This window comes from Miscanthus floridulus, chromosome 1 (assembly GCF_019320115.1).
Source record: "Miscanthus floridulus cultivar M001 chromosome 1, ASM1932011v1, whole genome shotgun sequence".
NCBI lineage: Eukaryota > Viridiplantae > Streptophyta > Magnoliopsida > Poales > Poaceae > Miscanthus > Miscanthus floridulus.
The window spans coordinates 117,681,482-117,699,061 of NC_089580.1; the positions used below are offsets into that span (position 1 = coordinate 117,681,482).

At 45.4% G+C, this 17,580-nt stretch overlaps 2 protein-coding genes across 5 annotated transcripts; both read right to left on the reverse strand.

Annotated features, from left to right (window-relative positions):
- Window positions 1-771: 771 nt before the first annotated feature.
- On the reverse strand, window positions 772-3,992 carry LOC136539261 (protein NRT1/ PTR FAMILY 8.3-like). Of its 4 annotated transcripts, none has more exons than XM_066531201.1 (4): window positions 3,739-3,992; window positions 2,855-3,002; window positions 2,567-2,784; window positions 772-2,455 (listed from the first exon to the last, which is right to left on the reverse strand). In XM_066531201.1, exons 1-4 carry the CDS (start codon window positions 3,826-3,828, stop codon window positions 1,073-1,075), a joined length of 1,839 nt encoding a protein of 612 aa, XP_066387298.1. In that variant the 5' UTR covers window positions 3,829-3,992; the 3' UTR covers window positions 772-1,072. The 4 variants fall into 4 exon arrangements, with proteins under 4 accessions (XP_066387298.1, XP_066387317.1, XP_066387312.1 ...); XM_066531220.1 differs by lacking the exon at window positions 3,739-3,992 and adding an exon at window positions 3,254-3,667; XM_066531215.1 differs by lacking the exon at window positions 3,739-3,992 and adding an exon at window positions 3,116-3,250.
- A 1,636-nt stretch (window positions 3,993-5,628) lies between these two features.
- LOC136539283 (protein NRT1/ PTR FAMILY 8.3-like) lies at window positions 5,629-9,510 on the reverse strand. The gene is made up of 5 exons (XM_066531233.1): window positions 9,041-9,510; window positions 8,624-8,687; window positions 8,253-8,470; window positions 7,610-8,166; window positions 5,629-6,636 (listed from the first exon to the last, which is right to left on the reverse strand). Exons 1-5 carry the CDS (start codon window positions 9,104-9,106, stop codon window positions 5,835-5,837), a joined length of 1,707 nt encoding a protein of 568 aa, XP_066387330.1. The 5' UTR covers window positions 9,107-9,510; the 3' UTR covers window positions 5,629-5,834.
- Window positions 9,511-17,580: the final 8,070 nt, after the last annotated feature.

The following is a 17,580-nucleotide window of genomic DNA, read 5'->3' on the forward strand; positions in this document are numbered from 1 at the left end:
ACCATGATGTGCAATTTGAGAGTTTAGATACCTGGATGACACTTTCAATCAAGTTTAAGGTCCGTCGATGTATTTTACCGGCAATTTAGCACATGTTGTAGAGGTTTGAACCTCTCATGAGGTAATTAGTAAGTTTAAAAACTCCAATAAGTATTTTAGGAGTTGATGAATTTAGGTGACACTCCTGCCAAGTTTAAGATCCACTAGTATATTTTACTTGCTTATATTATAATTATAAATTGCAGTTGCACGCTAACAAACCTAGGCAGATCATCGTCCTCACCAACCTTAGACCGATCACGGATCACATGCACGCTTTTGCTTTCCTGCTAACCTAAGCGGTCCTATTTGTGGATGTAAATTGCAGTTGCACGCAACCACAACGGCCCTGCTTGATTTTTTCTGCCGCGGTAGCACTACTGCTACTAATAAGATCACAAACACAGCGTGTCAGCACAGCTGGCCTAAGCAGTGTCATGTCACTTGTACAAATGACGACGACATTACTGCTAGCGTGGTTAAAATAACTATGAAATCTGCCCTCTCTGTTTACCTCGAAACAACTACTCCCTTGGTTCCAAGTTATAAATCGCTTTGACTTTTTTTTTCTCATCCATTTTGCTATATATATAGAGAGAGATATTATTATATCTAAATACACAGCAAAGTTGATGTATAAAAAAAAAGTCAAAACAACTTATAATTTGGAACGGAGGGAGTATGAAACATCTTTCTATTTCTACAAATTTGAAAAAAAAAAGAAAGCATAAAGCCAAAATCAAAGATCTAAAATGCTGTGAAATTAGCGGCTTCTGAAGAAGCAGCTTCTGATTTTATCCATTTGATTGGGGTTCTCTTCTATTTTTAGCGACAAAAGCACTTTACAGAAGCTGAACTAAACGCAATCTAATAACAGGTCGATCTGAAAGAAATGTTAACTGGGGAGCATCCATGTTTCTGCTAGTGTAGGTGTATAGTGTAGTGTATCCTACTCGACCATATCATTCACTCGCTGTCTCGTTCACTGTATAGTAAGCGGATCAAGTTGCACTCGATCGATGTGCCCAATTAATCATTCGTCGCTGCTGCTGGAACGCATCGGCTCCACGGCGGCGGCGACCTGCTTGGGCGTGTACCGGGCGGCGAGCACCATGTAGAGCAGCAGGTTGGCGACGCTGATGATGGTCCAGAGCCAGAAGTAGTAGTCCAGGTGGCCGGCGTTGAGGTCCGGCGCCAGCCATCCGGGCCGCTTCGTCACGGCCGCCACCAGCGTCACCACCAGCGAGTTGACGTAGAACCCCAGCGACAGCGCCAGGAAGGAGAAGGCCGAGCAGATGCTGCGCATCGCGGCGGGGGCCTCCCCGTAGAAGAACTCCAGCTGCGCGATCCCGCAGAAGACGTCGGAGCCCGCCACCAGCACGAACTGTGGCACCTGCCACGCGATGGTCATCGGCCCACTCCCGCCGTGGATGACGCGTAGCCGACGCCTCTCGACGAGCGCGGCCGTCCCCAGGGCCAGCACCACCAGGAACCGCCCCACGCCCATGCGCTGCAGCTGCGTCAGCCCGCCGGGGCGCCCCGTCAGCCGCCGCGCCGCCGGGATGATGGCGGCGTCGTGCAGCACCACCCAGAGGAGCATGAACACCACCTCCACGGACACCAGCGACGCCACGGGCACCTTGAACCGCCCGCCCAGCCGCGTGTCCATGGCCATCCCCTGCTGGATGAAGGTGGTGGTCATCTGCCCCAGCGACGCCGCGTACAGAACGCACGTCACCCAGATGGGCAGCATCCGCACCAGGATCTTGACGCCCTCCACCTCGCTCACCGTGCACAGAGACCATTCGCCCTCCTGCGCCTTGTCGACGATCGCGGCAGCCTTGTCAAGGCACCGCAGGCCCTTGGTGCGCGCCAGACGCTGCTGCTCGCCGTCGTCGTTGGCGTCGTCTTCGTGCAGCAGCTCCGCAGCGCCGTCGTCCCGTTCCATCCTGACGTTGCGCTTCCTGAAGGCGGCGACGAGCACCCTGATGATGTCCTTGAGCGGGCTGCCGGTCGGCATCTGCACCCTGTAGCAGGGCGTGCCCGCCACGAAAGCGAGCGCGGCCACGAAGAAGCAGGCCGTGCCGATGCCGAAGCCGAGCGCCCACGACACGTTCTGCTCCAGCCACGACACGAGCGTGCCGGCGACGAAGATGCCCAGGTTGATGGCGGCGAAGAACCAGCTGAAGAAGGCCTGCTTCCGCTCCGGCCGGTCGGCGTCGTCGTCGTACTGCTCGGCCCCGAAGGGGAGCAGCGCGGACTTGACCCCTCCCGTGCCGACGGAGGTGAGGTAGAGCGCGGCGAAGAAGACGGAGAACTGCGTCTTGGTCGCCGGCGCGCACGACGCCCCCATCTGGCACGCCGTGGCGGGCCGCAGCGACGGGATCGCGGCGGACACGGTGAGGAGCACCAGGCCCTGCCATTCGGCAACAATTGGTTGCATTCAGACATTCAGTATTTCAGTGGGTGATCTGAGTGTCATGCAGGCATTCCTGAATCTCACAATAAATTACTTGTACCCACTCACCACGAGGTAGAAGACGATGGAGGCGAGGATGGTCCTGTACTTGCCCCAGTAGCTGTCGGCGAGGAAGGCGCCGATGACGGGGACGATGAAGGTGGTGCCGTTCCAGGTGTCGACGTGGGCGGCGTTGAAGGCGGTGCTCCCGTGCAGCACCGTGGCCAGGTACACCACCAGGTTGAGCGCCACGCCCGAGAAGGCGATGCTCTCCAGCAGCTCGAAGACTGGATGGAAAAAGTCACCAACAGCTCCCCTCCGGAATCGAAGGCCATGGACCGGGATCAGATTCCTTACCTAGGACGATTACCGGGCCCTTCCAGGTGAAGCGCTTCCTCGCCGCCGCCGACGCGTCGCCGCCGGATTCCATGGACGAAACCGCCTGCTGCCGCTGCTGGTGGCGGCGGCCATTGGAGCCGCCAGGGGGAGGGGGAGACATGCCGCTCTGCGGGGACAGGAACGAGAATGAGAAGGATTGTCTCAGGCTGGCTCTGCTCCTAGTAGAAACTTGTAAACGAGAATACGAGATGCAATGCTGGCCACAGACGCGACACGCACGGACTGATGACGACCAGATCGCTGGCTGCGGAACAGCGGCAGTCAATGAGGAGGAATACGGATCATGGATGATCTCGATTCTTCATCTTCATTTAAATATAGTAGGCAGCTCAGCACCGAGGAGTCAAAGGAAAGTACGGATCGGATAGCGTGCGGTGCGTCATCGTCGCCGTCTCGATCGCTCTCCCCTCCTTATTCGCATTGCCTTGCGTGATCTCATCTCATTCTCATCAGGGTCGGAGGCCCGGAGCAGAGTGAGAGACAGCGCACGTACGCGCAAGACGAGAAGGGGTAGGAAGAAGAAAACCAGGCGGAAAAAAAGGACGTCGAAATTGGAAGCCTGACAGCCAGCGGCGGCGGCGGCGGCGGCGGTTGCAACATTTGGCTAGGATCTCTCTTCTCACTCGCTCACTCTCGTCTCGTCTCATCTGCCAACCACCATCCAGCTAGGAGCGCAGATGGATCCAACCAGGCGTGCATGCAAGGACTGGTGGCAATAATCAAGGCAACAAATTAACCAACCAAGGCAACTAGTAACTGGATTGATGGGTGGCATCAAATTGCCAGCCAGAGTAGAACAGCGAGGACGAGGAGAATGGCATGAGTAGTCAGTCAGTCAGTACCTGCGTCTCCGGAAGCAGGGGGCCGCCGACCCCGGTCTCGGCCGCACCCGCGCCCACACGGCTCCTGCCGCCACCGCTACCGCCGCCCATGGGACTGAAATGGTAGTTGTGGGAGCCCAGCAACCCCAGCACCAGCACCAGCACACGAAATCTTGGAGACGCGTCGACGTCAGGGTCAGCTTGCCTCTCCTCGGCTATCCTATCCCTTACAGGTGACTCAAGGGGAGGGGGGGCAACATAGCTAGCTCATCAGCTGAAAGAAAGGCAAAAAAGAAGAATATGAACAAGTGACCATCCATCTATCGACCGGTCCATCTCCTCCTTTGCAAGCAGAGTACGTGGCTAGGTACAGCGCAACCAACGGCAGTTGAAGCTCGTGCCCCTCTCCTCTCATCTGACAGCAGAAAGTCCGCGCTTCCTTAGCTCCTCTGAATATCACTGTCGCCGGGGAAGGCAGGCAGGCACACAGAAGTACAGAATACATTCAAGTTGAGCACTAGTATAAAGACTGCCATCTCTCCCGTCAGCAGCTCGCAAAATAAACCAGTCAGCAGCAAAGTACAGTAGGCTCGCTCCATCATCTGAAAAACCGGCTGGGCTGGCACTGACAGGCAGCTCGCAAAGCCCAGGCCGAACCGAACGACCTCACGTTGTCAGTAACATGTCCAGTTGCTGCTGCTTAGGCTCCGTTCGCGTGTCCTTAAACCCGACTTAATTCGTTTATTTTTTTATCCGAAACAATATTTTTCTCTCTCAAATTCCTCTAACATTTCTCTAAACCATCCAGATTCTAATTCAGACAAGCAACCGGCGATAACAACTGCTGCCCGGCCTACTGCTCCTACTCGATCCCTTCTCGAAAGGGATTAAAGAAAGATCCGAGCCTTCAGTTGCTTAAACAAATCCGAGTGTGGGGTATCAATGCCTGCAAATGCTGGTGACAGGCAGGCACATCATGTGACTTCATTGAACTCGTGAATACACTACACTGCACACCGTTAGGGTGTGTTAGTTCGCGAAATAAAAATTTTTAGATGTCACATCGAATATTTCGAGACGTCGGAAGAGGTTTTCGGATACTAATAAAAAAAACTAATTACATAGCTCGCTTGAAAACTGCGAGACGAATTTATTAAGCCTAATTAATCCATCATTAGCGCATGTTAGTTACTGTAGCACTTATGGCTGATCATGGACTAATTAGTCTTAAAACATTCGTCTCGCGATTTCCAACCAAACTATACAATTAGTTTTTTTTCGTCTATATTTAATACTCCATACATGTGTCACAAGATTCGATGTGATAGTTTGGGTGAAAATTTTTGAAAACTAAACCAGACCTAAGTTTATCTACAAACACTCTTACAACTAGCCATCCACTGTGCCGTGGCGGCAAAAGTCAATGCTGACCACGTACGCGTAAACGGTATGTCGGTATTTTTCTCTCACAACAAATCAGTCAACACTTCAGTCATGGCTTATCAGCCGCGTTAGCTGTGTGCAGCTCCTCAGGTCAACTGGAATCAATCGCCCAACTTGCCTCGGGCGCGCATGTTGTTTGCGCAAAACATAGGCTCAACCAGATGAAAGGCTGCAACTGTGCACAAAAACAATGCCTAAGCTCTTGCCTAGAAGATGAAGCAAATGCATGAAAAAAATCCACTTGTCCAAAAAAGTTCAGCTCATTGGACTAATGAAAAGATAGATGAACACCACGGGCTGCACAAGTAAAGCAACAAATAAAGTAATGCTCGCTCCTTTTCTACCAGTCAGGGGACATGAGATCTCAATCTCAACTGCCCAGTTCCATCAGATTAAACAGAGCAAAGGAAGTTGCAAAGTTACATCAGGCAAAGAAACACCCAATCACCTGGTACCAACACAACAACCAAATCTGCATATTATGCATACCAATTCTCTTCCTTTTTCCATGAAAAATATTTATGCAAATCGTAAGACAAGACAGTACGATGGATCATCCTAGTAGGCTAGTACAGAGGTCCATGCATTCAAATGAAACAACAAAAGTCTTGGTTCCGGAGTAGTGTACACTGCAAAATACAGTAGGATACATGCAGTACAGAGAGTCTGGAACCTTACTGACAGACAACCTTCTTGACCGTATAACGCCTTGCAAATGCCATGTATACGACATAGTTCACCACACTGATCCCCGTCCACAGCCAGAAGTAGTAGTCTAGATGGCCGTTGTTGAGGTCAGCGGGGAGCCAGCCCTGGCCGCCCCAGGCCGTGGTCACGGCCGCCACCAATGAGACCACCAGCGTGTTCACGTAGTACGCCAGCGACATGGCCAGGAACTGGAACGCCGAGCACAGGCTGCGCATCGACGCAGGCGCCTCCGCATAGAAGAACTCCAGCTGCGCGATGCCACAGAACACGTCTGAGCAGGCCAGGATCACAAACTGTGGGAGCTGCCACCCGATGCTCAGGTTATGCCCGGCCCTCACGCTGCGCAGTCTCCAAGTCTCCACCAGTGCTGCTGCTGCCAGAGATGGGATCGCCAGCAACCGCCCGACGCCCATCCGCTGAAGCAGCGTCAGTCCCATCGGGTTCCCGGTGTACCTCCTGGCTATTGGGATGACGATGCTGTCCTGGAACACAACCCAGACAAGCATGAAGATCACCTCGGCAGAGTTCATAGAGGCAGCGGGCACGGAGAAGGATCCAATCTTAGTGTTCATCGCGTTCCCCTGCTGAATGAAAGTAGTAGCAGTCTGGCTCATTGCAGCCGAATAGAAGACACAGGTGAACCATATTGGAAGCATCCGGATCAGAATCTTCACTTCCTCCACCTGGGTTACGGTACATAGTAGCCATGTGCGATGTCTGTCCTTCGTCTCTTGGTCCTCTACAACCACAGCAGCCTTATCTAAGCACCTGAATGGATGAGTTCAGATATATTTAGCAGAATTCCAAACAAAGGATTACAGAAAGTACATCAATCAATTTACAAAAAAGAGTCCATAACATGGCGCTAGACAAAATCTTATCTTCAAGAGGAAAATGCCTCAATCGATCAAGAAAATATGTAGTTCTAGGATGAGAAAGGAATAGGCCTTATCTAACAGAAGATGGCAAAAAATATGTCAATCACAGTTAGGAGAGAGCATTTAATATGACAAAGAAATGTCCACCACAGTTAGGAGAGAGACATTAATTCAATCCCATATGCAAACAGGGCTACATTGTATCTTCAATTGAGTTGCCTGGGTATTATCTTTCTCCAACAGGCCCATCTATATTAGAGTTCATCTTTTCAGAACATATAACAGTTTTATCAGCTACTTTCTTCACATGATTTTGAAGCTATTTCCAGTACAGTGAAGCAAATTTTTGAGATCCAGAAAAATATTTTGTTCTCAACTCAAGGTACATTTAGGAGTTGATTCGAAAAATAAGATGAGTAGCATGGGTACCCCCCCACCCCACCGAAAAACACCAGACCTGTATTTCAAACATAACAGTTCATAAGATACCTTTTGTTCATGGGATTTCAAAACTATATGCAGTATGGTGTAAACTTTCAGGTCTAGGGTCCACATCTAGAATAGTCATTTTATTGCTCAAATCACATAATTCAGAGGAGCATTTCAGAGTTGTTGACTTCTTCCAATAATTTTGTATTTATTTTTGGCCAAGACATGCTTTCTTTCATCATACAAAGTTTCAGTCCTGCATAATTGCAGGTTCTGGTGAGCAGTAGCGAGATTAGACCCTGTCTATCTTTCAAATGCCTCTTTACTCTTTGTATATAGGTAATGAAGCAATTAAACTAAAGTGTAAATTTAAGTCAACTTTTCCTGCTATGCTAGCTCTGAAGTCCATTATCGGGACAAAGTGATAGGTATACCTGAATTCATCAGTGTGTTCTAATTTGTTTGGCACTATGCTGCTCGATTCAGCGTCATCCCCTTCAAACAACAGCGTGCTACCAGCAGGAAGCGCCACTCTTCTCTTCTTAAAAGAGGCAACAAACACCATTACTATACTCTTGAGTGGGCTCCCAGTTGGAAGTTGAACCCTGTAAAACGGTGTTCCAACCAAAAAGGCAACTGCGGCGATAACAAGGCATATCGAGGAGATGCCAAATCCAAAAGACCAAGCAACATTCTGCTGTATCCAGACAAGAACAGTGCCAGAGATGAACACTCCGAGGTTGACAGCCATGAAGAACCAACTGAAGAACAATTGTTTGCTTTTACTCTCTTCGGGGTTTGCATCATTGTATTGATCCGCTCCGAGGGGAAGTAAAGCTGACTTGACGCCCCCCGTACCAATGGAAATGAGGTACAATGAACCAAAGAGCACAAAATACTGAAACCCTGTTGCAGGAGGGCAAGAACCGCCTTCACATGAGGCAGGCCGTAGGGATGGTATGAGAGCAGAGGCAGTAATTATGAGCAAGCCCTATTTGCAGACAATTGTTATGAACATAAGACGGGGCACATAGCGGAAGAGGATTAGTACTGTATGAAGATGGTGCCTGCACTTACAACGACGTAGAATATTATAGAGATAGCTGCGGTCTTGTACTTTCCCCAGTATGTATCAGCAAGAAAGGCTCCAAGGACCGGTGTAAGAAAAGTGGCACCATTCCACGCATCAACGGTTGCAGCATTGGAAGCAGTGGTTCCATGGAGGACGGTTCCAAGATATACGACCAAGTTGAGTGCTATACCAGAGTAAGCAATGCTCTCCAAGAATTCGAAGCCTGGGATCACGAAGCAGCACGAGTGGTTAGACAAACAGCTTGGTAGATAACATTTACGATAGTGAACTGAACATAATGCAAGGACATGACAGGCATGTGAGTACACTGCTTAGTGCTTAACATATGGTTGTGTTAAGATGAGATGAGACATACCCAAAATAATGGCTGGGGCCTTCCAGCTGAAGGGCTTGTTATAGTGCTGATTCGCTGAGGAAACCTGCAGGGAGAAAAAGAAATCACCATGTTGTGGGACTGAAACGAGGAAACAAAGCATGGAGAGTATTGGTGAAAGAAAACAAGAAGTCGTGTTTGTTTTTTCTTTCTTTCTTTCTGAACCAATGAACCATACATAGCAATATTAAGAAGAGTAAATATCAGCAAGCATGGTTTGGTTAAACATAAGATCCAATTCATTCGGAGTTTCGGACACTACAAATTAAGCCGTGGTAGGTGAACAAATACATGTACTCCAGTGAAGAAGCAGAGCAGCAGTAGAACTGTAGCAAGGATGAATCGAACCGGGAGACGCGAATAAGGAGGAGGGCGGAGGGGATTGGGGGATTCGGTTACCTGCGTCTGGCTGGGAAGGTGATGCGGCAGCAGGGGAGACCGGGTATCTCCGGTCTCCGCATCCATCGCGGCGGCCGGTGGCGCCTGAGCGAGCTACCTCCTCTTCTCCTCTTCTTCCACGGAGAAGGGAGGTTGCTACTCCAGGTGTAGGTCCAAGCAAGGGCAGAAGAAGGGAAGGAGGCCAAGCACGTATGGAGCCCCAACTATAATTAATATAATAATTGGCCTCGCCGAGCACGAGCGTGACCTCCAGCACTCTAGTTCTTCCACCGAGCCCGACCAGTCGATTGCCCGCGGGGGGTGAATCGGAAGACGAATTAGTCGTCCACCTCACCCACCCCCACCCCTGTGGCAGAGGAGGAACAGGCACTGCACACGGGGGCTGACGGCTGAGAGGCTGACAAAAAGGGACATCGCACCCCCGCCGGCTGGACTCTCAATCTCTCGTTCCGTCGTCGTCTTCCCCCCGTCGGTGTCCCCCAACAGCTTGCTCTACCATCAATTCGCGGCCTCCCCCCCGTCACTGCTGACATGACATCATTGCCATGATGCGACGACGAAGGAGCTCTTCAGACCACAAACCATACCTAACTGCGACACAGCCAAAGCATTCCTACTCCTTCCCATGAAACGTGTTTTTAGGTGGTGTTTAGGGCGCGTTTAGTTCCAAAAAATTTTGGTTTTTCTCGTCACATCGAATTTTTGGACGCATGCATAGAGTATTAAATATAGACGAAAAAAAACTAATTGCATAATTGGATGAGAAATCACGAGACGAAACTTTCAAACCTAATTAGTCCATAATTAGAAACTAATTGTCAAATATAAACGAAAGTGCTACAGTAACCAAACCCAAAATTTTTCGCAGGCTAAACGTGCCCTTAGATTCAGCGAGTGAGTTGGGTATCACATCGGATATTCGGATATTTACATGGGGTGTCGCATTAAGTGTTTGGATACTAATAAAAAAATAAATTACAGAATTCGTCAGTAAACCGCGAGACAAATTTATTAAGCCTAATTAACCTGTCACTAGCACATGTGTGTACTGTAGCATTTTTATTGTCAAATTATGGACTAATTAGGCTTAAATGATTCGTCTCGCAAAGTAGTCGCAATTTGTGCAATTAGTTATTTTTTAGTCTATATTTAATACTTCATGTATGTGTCTAAATATTCGATGTGATAGGGTGTAAAGTTTTGGGGAGGAACTAAACAAGGCCTTAGAGTAAAAAATGGACGTGGTTTTTAAACATTTTCTATATCTTTAATTTGGGTCTAAACGATCGGGGTAGGTTCTTCAACTTTTTCGAGTGATTCGTTCAAAGTTTACTCTTCAAATGAACTACAAACAATTAGCATGTTTGGTTGGCTGGTTCATATCGTTGCTGGTTCGTGAAGAAGTACTGCTGGCTGGTTTGTGTGAGAGAAAAATACTGTTCCGACTGGAAATTTACGATCATTTACGATAAGCCACAGCCAAACGAACAGGCTGAATACAGGTGGCAAATGATCACATGTATCTCAATAAGAATATGAAAATAAAAGATAGTATGCACCATGCATTTCACTCTTTTTGCTATATAATAATGTAACTATAATTTTTTTTATATATTTATTTATTTGTAGGTGTTAATGTATCTTTCGTAAACTTGATAAAACCTAGTTTTTTACTTATAAAATAAAACTAGTAAAGGTATCTTGCATTTTAGAATATATTTTCCTCTATCCTAAAAAAATGTAAATTCTATATTTAAACTAAGCCAAATTTTCTTAAGGTTAATTAAATTTATAGAAACAATATCAACCCTTCTTGGTAGTGCTACAAGAAGAGTTAGCGTCAACAAGAATAGGAGCACAAATAGATTCATAAAAAATATTACAATTTACTCCTACACTTGCTATTTTAATAGGCTCCTTCTTTTGTGCAAGAAGAAAAGAGTGAGCCTCCTTCAACTTTTCATGAGTTTTAAGAGTAGCCAAGTGCTCCTCAAGGGATAGATCAAGAGCCTTGTGCCTCTTGCACAGTTACTTGAACTCCTACCTGTAAGGTCGAGATGGCGGACTAGAAGGGGGTGAATAGTCTTTTCTAAAACTTAATTACGTTGGCTAACCGATACAAATGCGGAATTAAAACTATCGGTATAGCCAAGACTATACCCCACTATATATGTTCACTAGCACCTTGCAAAGATAACAATTATGCAACAAAGGTGCTGGGCTAGCTAGAGCTCTCCTAATCAATTCTAGGAGCAAGGTCACACAAACCTATGCTACTAGTACTTTAAGCTATGAGGGAGCTCCTACCTATGCTAGTAAGCAAAAGCACAAAGCAAACTAAGCTTACTAGCAATGCTCAATAACAAGGCAATCAATGCCTAATTAGAGAGCGCAAATACTTAGCTACACAAACTAAGCAATGTGACTAACAAGGTTACTAAAACCAAATTAGTCACGCAAGGGAGCTACTTCTATGCTACACAAACAAGAAGGTAATTAGCAAGCTACACAAGCTATCTAATTACAAGAGGAACTACACAAGCTTAATATGTATAAAAGTAATTGCAAGCTTGTGTAATAGGGATACAAACCAACGGGAAGAATAAGGTTGACACGATGATTTTTCTCCCGAGGTTCACGTGTTTGCCAACACGCTAGTCCCCATTGTGTCGACCGCTCACTTGGTGGTTCGACGGCTAATTAGCATCACCCGCTAAGCCCGCACATCTGGCGCCGCAAGAACCTACCCCTTGAGTGAGGGTAGCTCAATGACACGCTTTACTAGAGTTGCTCTTTGCGTCTCCCGCGGGGCGAGCACAATGCCCCTCACAGGCACTTCTCCGGAGCGCCGCACAAGCTTCTTGCGGGCTTCGAAGGAGACCACCACCAAGCCGTCTAGGAGGTGGCAACCTCCAAGAGTAACAAGCACCATAGGCTTACAACTCGATCGCCTAGTGCCACTCGATGCAATCTTATGATGCAATCACACTAGAAACGCTCACTCACACAATCGGATGATCACTATCAAGTATGTGTGAGATGGAGGGCTCCCAAGCACTCACAAGCATGGACACTAAGTCCCCTTAGGTGCTCAGCACCAGCCATGGCCGAAGGCCACTTCTATTTATAGCCCCAAGGGCTAAACTAGCCGTTACCCCTTCACTGGGCAAAAATCGGGCCGACCGGACGCTCCGGTCGTGTTGACCGGACGCTGGACCTCAGCGTCCGGTCACCCACAGACGACCACGTGTCCCGATTCCAACAGTCACTCGACCTGACCGGACACAGCAGCTTCAACTGACCGGACGCTGAGCCTCCAGCGTCCGGTCGTTTCCAGTAAGCTCCCCAAGGCGTATTTCTTTGACCAGACGCGTCTGGTCCATCATGACCGGACACAGACCAGCGTCCGGTGCAATACCCTCGGTACTGTGCCGACCGACCAGCTCGACCGGACGCATGCTACCAGCGTCCGGTGCTTTCAGACCCAGCGTCCGATCAGTTGACCGACGCCAGCGTCTTCGCGATCAACTCGTTTTCACTTCTAACTTCTTCACCCTTGCTCCAATGTGCCAACCATAAGAATTTGCATCCGGCGCAATAGAAAATAGGCATTCCATTTTCTTGAAAGCGCCGAATCCTAGGGACCCAAACCCATCTCATTCCTACAAACCACCACCTCCTTTGTAAATGTGCCAACACCACCAAGTGTACACCACCATATGTATGTGTGTTAGCTTTTCACAATCATTTCTCAAAGGATATTAGCCACTCAACTTGCCACGCCACTCGATCCTAGCGACGATGCAAAGTTAGATCACTCGAGTGGCACTAGATGACCGATATACAAACAAGTTTGCTCCTCTTAATAGTACGGCCATCTATCCTAAACCCGGTCATAAATTTCTCTACACACCTATGACCGGTGAAATGAAATGCCCTAGGTTATACCTTTGCCTTGCGCATTCCATTCCATTTCCTCCAACGTCGATGTAACACATGCACCAACATGATCAACACTGATATGATCCACTTCATATCATCACGTGATCATATTGGTTCATCGATCTTGACTTCACTTGCCCTTCACCGTTGTCTTCGTCCATCAGCGCCAAGTCTTGCTCAAGCTTCACCACCACGCGGTCCATCACTCCAAAGCCTTCGACTTGCCCTTCACACTTGCAACCGATCCATCAAGCCAAGTCTTGTCTTGATCTTTTCCACCTTGATCACATGACTCAATGTCATGTCTCATGTGCATTTAAGCTCCTTCATCATCACATGTGTGAGCTTTGCAACATCTCCAAGCCATTTTCACCTTCATGGCATATGTTGCTCATACACATATACCTATGGACTAATCACCTGTGTATCTCACATAAACACAATTAGTCTATCTAGGTTGTCACTCAATTACCAAAACCACATAGGGACCTTTCAATCTCCCCCTTTTTGGTAATTGATGACAACTCTACAAAGATATGGAAATTAAGCTCTTTTGGATTCATGTTGTTTGCCCAAGCAATTTTACCATGCGTAAATGATTTTGGACAAGTACCACAAACCCAAAATGGTAGTATTAGCTCCCCCTACATATATGCTAGAGTGATTGATTTTAAGTTCGCACATATGCATAGATTAAAAATGTGGGAGAGTAATATCTACCGAATGATGCTAAGGTGTATAGAATAAACCTTTGAAGTGTGATACCAATCGGAGTTGCACCTTTAAGTTCATCCTTAGCACCATGGTTAGCTAGATAACACTTGGAAATAAAAAGCACTAGATACCTCATGAGATCAACATTAAAATCAAGGTACTAGCATTTACTTGAAAGCATACCAAGTGTCTAGCTGTCATCCTATGCATGCTAGTTATCAAATGATCATTCAAGTTCTATAACTAGCATACACCCCACAAGCATGCATATTAAATTTAAAAACTTATGCGATGCAAGCAAGCACATGAATATGCACATATCAAATGCAACCAATCAAAGTTCATGAGCTTGCTCCCTCTACTTGTGTGCTTCTCTTGTCCAAGACTTGTGATCCACTCTTTTCTCCAATGTTGCTCCCTCTTTGTCCATGTCCATGTCCAACCTCTTTCATATCTTATCTCTCCCCCTTTGTACAATCTCTCCCCAAGCTTCATATCTTTGTACAATCTCTCCTCTTTTGTCATCAATTTTCATAAAATGTATGCTTCTTATTGATGCAAAGGTGTGCACTTTGGGGTAGATGGTTGAGACTTGAATCTTGCATTTTGATGGACATTACTTGATTGTTGGAATGACACTACTTGTAGATATCATTTTAAACTTGTAACTTGTACTACTTGTATCTTATCATTCTATGTATGGGTCATCCATTTTATACACTTAAGATCTTGTAGGTGAGGGATGCATTCTTTATTTTATGATCACTTAAAGTTTAGGATCACTTGTGGAACCATCTTTTGCATGATTGATATCACTTGTATGATTGATACTATATGTAGATGTGATACCATTTGAAATAATTTTCTAGTTTAAAACCACTTGTTGGATGTATCAATTTTGATCATTTCTTGAACATTTGCTATCTTCATGAGTACCACTTATAGGATATCACTTGTGGGTTGATCTAGACATTACTTATGAATTTTTGATAAAATACTTAAGTCTAGATACCACTTGAAATATACAAATTAGATATCCATTTGCATTGTTGTCTTGTGCTTGTACTCTTATCATTACCATGAGCTTTTAAGTTGACTTGAACTAAATTAATTTGCCTAAGCTTCCAAGTCCGGTTTGAACCAATGATAAGCTTCTTCACACCTCTTATAAGGGTTATCTTGTCAATGTTGTACTTGTTACTTGTTTAGCAATCCAAAATAAATCAAGTACTTGGGTTCACTAGCTCATGAACAAATTCATATACTAACCACTAGATCAAGTAATCATTCAAGCAATAGTGGTAGGCTATGAATTTTAAACATTTCATTTGTAATGCATGATCCTATGAAGCATGTACTATATGCATTAACCGCATACTAGTAAGGGATAAAATGATCATGCACATTATAATGATACCTTTGTTATGTTGGAGTAGAGGATAGTCACATAGATTCCAATTCATTACTCCAATAGCAATGTGAAGTCCAATTTATAAGCTTGGTGAAGACCAATAGATACCAATTTGAATTTCATTCTTCACCCATATGACATGAATACCACTTATGATCAAGTGCACTTTCTTGTTATGGTTGACTTGCTTCATCTTTTGATTCTTGCTTGCATGAGAGAACTATTTGGAATACCACTTGGAATAACTAGCTCTCTTTTGGGTGTTGCTTGCTCTTCTTGATCAATCCTTTTGATTGCTTCAACTAAGCATCTTAAATGTTCCTCGGATCACTACTTCCATATTAGCCTTACAAGTACCACACTTGGTTTACCTACTCATAGGCGGCAAGCCCCTACACTAGGGAGAAGTGACCTCTCTCTAAGAACCATTCTTGATACTCACTTGAAATGACTTGATTGATTGATCCAAGTGATGGACTTAACTTGGTGAGTAACCTTGATTCCTTCTTTAAGTCCTTTTCTTTCTACCAAATGATTTCCAATAGTCACTAGAACTTAAATTTCAACTTCATCTTGAGTTTGATCTTGATCTTTCAATTTGAGTACCGAATGTGTGCAAAGCACTTCACAATCAAATAGCCTTGTACTCTTTGCTTGTCATACTTCTAGATCATCTCAAAACCAAACTTAGGTACCTCAAACACTTATAAACATGTTTCCAACTTGAGGACCTTTCAATCAAAGTGACTCTAGATCAATCCAACATTTGTCACTTTTCTGACAGATTCTGTACTCTCTAAAGAAGTAAGCATATTTCTCAAAGTACAAATCTAAATACCACGAAATTTGGTGGAGATGAGCTTCACTAAGTTATCTAGCAGCCATAAAAATTTTAGCTTCATTTGACTTATGTATTGCTGCCAAATTTCAATTCTTCCACCACTGCTACATGCTGAAAACTGCTGCACTATAGCTGACAAGAACCACTCCAAAACCGAAGCATTTCTTATCCAGCATCTCATACTATAAGTCTAGAGCATGTATACCAATTTTCAAGCCAATCCAATAAGATTTGATCACTCAAACATGGCTATGATCATAGGTAGCTCAGATTTTGAATATAGGACAGATTTCAAGCAATTGAGCTATACCTCATCAAATATGAATCAAACTTGAAACTAACTTGTTTGAATACTTCCATAAGACATATATCTATTCAAACCACTTACTAAAAGTCATCTTATGAACTTATCCAATCACAAATCAATCCAAACTTGATTACTAATCAATTTATCCATTCAATCATCTTATAGCAAGCAACATTGCATATTTATCCAATTCAATCAACTCATATGCACCCAAATGAAATGATCAACAAAAGATATACCTTAGTTGGCTCATGATCATCCACTTAGCAAGCTTTATCTCAATTATTTGCAAGTCATCAAATATATCCAATGAATCACCAACAACTTGAAATTTACACTTGTATGTTGTAGCACATTTGGACTTCATTCAATTTGTCATGGCATTAGAATAATGATCATCACTTAGCAATACTTGGCTCAACTACATGATCAACAAGATGAATATCATTTGAACCAAGCCTCCAATGCCGATGGTACCTACAATCAATCATCCACTTTTTGATGGTACCCAAATAATTTTGGGTCCTCTCAAGTTAGGTGCAACATACTTAGGCAACGCCTTAGTATGAATAGCGGGATGTTTTGCAATAGCAACCATAGAGGTACCATTACCATCCTTTCTAAGCACATTATTATCATCAATTGAAATGGGCTTAGAAATATCACCTAGGGGACATGAATGTGCCATGTGTCATCTTTCCCGGCATGTGTAGCACTTCCTCTTTGATTAAGCCTTTTCTTCATTGCTCATGTTGTGCTTCTCATTGCCTTGCCTCTCATGGATTGCTTGAGCCTTCTTCTCAAGCTTGGTAGGACACTTAGAGGCAAGGTGTCCCATACTTTTACACTTGAAGCACTTGATGTGAGCATAAACTTTCTTCTCATCTTCATTCTTGCTCATCATCTTGGCATCTTGAGTTTGCATTGGATGCCTTGCCTTTCCACCCCTTCTTGTTTTCTTCTTCTTTATCATCAAATCATCACCATCTTCATGGTTGATCTTGATTTGAACTTAGGGTGTCTTCTCTTGCTCAACTTGTGGCTTTGGTTGAGGCTTCACTTGTTGCTTCACCAATTGCTTGGTTGGGCACATTGAGGTAAGATGACCCCAAGTGCAGCACTTGAAGCATTTGACATGCCTTAGCCTCTCTTCTTCTTTCTTCAACTTGAGCTTTTCTTCATTGGGGCAACCATTGGCAAGATGTCCCACTTCATGGCACTTGAAGCACATGAAGTGAGAAAGCTTCTCTTGTTCTTGCTTCTTCATCTCTCTTTCATATCCTCTCTTGCCCCATCTTTTACCCTTGATCTTGCTATTGTTGAAG

Coding starts and splice junctions, on each gene's coding strand:
- LOC136539261 (XM_066531201.1), bottom strand. CDS start 3,828: ATGGGCGGCGGTAGCGGTGGCGGCAGGAGCCGTGTGGGCGCGGGTGCG. Junction 3,003..3,738: donor CCCTGCTTCCGGAGACGCAG/GTACTGACTGAC, acceptor CTGTCCCCGCAG/AGCGGCATGTCTCCCCCTCC. Junction 2,456..2,566: donor CCATCGTCTTCTACCTCGTG/GTGAGTGGGTAC, acceptor GCCGAATGGCAG/GGCCTGGTGCTCCTCACCGT.
- LOC136539283 (XM_066531233.1), bottom strand. CDS start 9,106: ATGGATGCGGAGACCGGAGATACCCGGTCTCCCCTGCTGCCGCATCAC. Junction 8,471..8,623: donor GGCCCCAGCCATTATTTTGG/GTATGTCTCATC, acceptor TCGTGATCCCAG/GCTTCGAATTCTTGGAGAGC. Junction 6,637..7,609: donor GAACACACTGATGAATTCAG/GTATACCTATCA, acceptor TCATCCATTCAG/GTGCTTAGATAAGGCTGCTG.